This window comes from Triticum dicoccoides, chromosome 1B, assembly GCF_002162155.2.
Source record: "Triticum dicoccoides isolate Atlit2015 ecotype Zavitan chromosome 1B, WEW_v2.0, whole genome shotgun sequence".
Classification (NCBI taxonomy): Eukaryota; Viridiplantae; Streptophyta; class Magnoliopsida; order Poales; family Poaceae; genus Triticum; species Triticum dicoccoides.
This window is the reverse complement of record NC_041381.1, coordinates 165,526,863-165,528,977: the sequence shown is the minus strand read 5'-3', so window position 1 is coordinate 165,528,977 and position 2,115 is coordinate 165,526,863. Positions and strand designations below refer to the sequence as shown.

Here is a 2,115-nt window from a genome sequence, read left to right as displayed (position 1 = left end):
GGCACGGCGGGAGATGCTTTTTGCAACAAGCCCAGTTGCAATTGCGACGTCGATAACCGCGAGTTAGAGATGCCTTTTGCAACAAGGCCCTGTTGCAATTGCAACAAGGGCCTTGTTGCAATGTAATGGTCTTATTGCAATGAGCGAAACAGAGAAGAGGAACAAACGGGTACGACTCAGCAGATATTTGGACAAGATCACCCGGCCGACGCTCGTAGCAATGCCCCAAAGAAAAATGCATCTAAGACATTTTTCTGCTAGAAGAAAAACATATCCTCGGTGAAGCCTCCCCGATCAACTTGTTCTAAACATCCTTTGATAGTTTGTTTTATTTTTTGAATCCCCTCTTATAGTTTATTATGTCTCTTCAGAGACCAGACCCATAGTAGGCTACTTTACGGTTCTTCATAGAAAGCCATATGGACGGCGACAGGTTTGTTCTTGCTGAGAGAAGTCCTTGACAATGATATGACCAATCAATCTGGCGGTCTGCTCTGTTCATTTGCCGGATCCAATCCAACTGAGCATGAGCATCCAACAACATCGCAATCTAGCCAGCTACCTCGCAGAAACTTCTTTCTTTCCGGCACATGCACAGAATTTTCTCTTGCATTTATTTTTTACGCAGAGAATGTCTCGAGGAGCATCGCGAGCCCTATAAAAAGGCCAGTGGCTCTCACTCACTCCATCTCAACCATCACCTGCAGATAACAACCATCTCATTGCACAGAGATCAGATCAGAGCCTACCTAGCTACTCACTCACCTTCGTCGAGAACTTCACCATGGTTGTCCCGGTGATCGACTTCTCCAAGCTCGACGGCGCCGAGAGGGCGGAGACCATGGCGCAGATCGCCGACGGCTGCGAGAACTGGGGCTTCTTCCAGCTGGTGAACCACGGCATCCCGCTGGAGCTTCTTGACCGCGTCAAGAAGGTGTGCTCCGAGAGCTACCGCCTCCGGGAGGCGGCGTTCCGGTCGTCCGAGCCGGTGCAGACGCTGGAGAGGCTGGTGGACGCGGAGCGGCGCGGCGAGGCGGTGGCGCCGGTGGACGACATGGACTGGGAGGACATCTTCTACCTCCACGACGACAACCAGTGGCCGTCCGACCCGCCGGCCTTCAAGGAGACCATGCGGGAGTACCGCACCGAGCTCAAGAAGCTCGCGGAGCGGGTCATGGAGGCCATGGACGAGAACCTCGGCCTCGACAAGGGCCGCATGAAGGCGGCCTTCACCGGCGACGGCCTCCACGCGCCGTTCTTCGGCACCAAGGTCAGCCACTACCCGCCGTGCCCGCGCCCGGACCTCATCACCGGGCTCCGCGCGCACACCGACGCCGGCGGCGTCATCCTGCTGTTCCAGGACGACAAGGTCGGCGGCCTCGAGGTGCTCAAGGACGGCGAGTGGCTGGACGTGCAGCCGCTCCCCGACGCCATCGTCGTCAACACCGGCGACCAGGTGGAGGTGCTCAGCAACGGCCGCTACCGCAGCGCGTGGCACCGCGTCCTGCCCATGCGAAACGGCAACCGCCGCTCCATCGCGTCCTTCTACAACCCGGCGTTCGAGGCGGCCATCTCGCCGGCGGTGGGCGAAGGCGCCGCCGCCGCGTACCCGGACTACGTGTTTGGGGATTACATGGATGTGTACAACAGGCAGAAGTTCGATGCCAAGGAGCCAAGATTCGAGGCCGTCAAGGCGCCAAAGGCAGCTTGATTTTAATCAAGGAGATTAAAAGGAAATTATTTACTCTACCTATTAGCTGGCTTTGTTTTACAATGAAGAAAAAAAATGTATTTTTGGAGTTTATTCAGACGCGTAGCAAATATGATGTGTGGGGATAATTGTGATTGGTTCGGTGTCAAATAATTAGGAAATGAAGTATGGATTTTTCATTGAAAAAGTATCTGCTTTTTTGAGGGGTAATATTGAAAGTATCTGCTTTCTTTACATTGTTTGATTTGTGATTTGTCCTCTGATCAATACATCGTTCCACAAGTGAGATCAAGGAAAGTTTCTCTATAAAAGGAAACCTTGTAGTTTTTGACAAAAAACAGAAGATCTCCACCAACAGTCGAGAAGATCTCACAAACCCCCGCAAAAAAAAAAAAAAGATCTCA

At 52.8% G+C, this 2,115-nt stretch overlaps 1 protein-coding gene across 1 annotated transcript; it reads left to right on the top strand.

Annotated features, from left to right (window-relative positions):
- The first annotated feature begins 679 nt into the window (after positions 1-679).
- LOC119325893 (1-aminocyclopropane-1-carboxylate oxidase-like) lies at positions 680-1,845 on the top strand. Its single transcript, XM_037599618.1, has one exon. The coding sequence runs from the start codon at positions 785-787 to the stop codon at positions 1,709-1,711; it is 927 nt and encodes a 308-aa protein (XP_037455515.1). The 5' UTR covers positions 680-784; the 3' UTR covers positions 1,712-1,845.
- Positions 1,846-2,115: the final 270 nt, after the last annotated feature.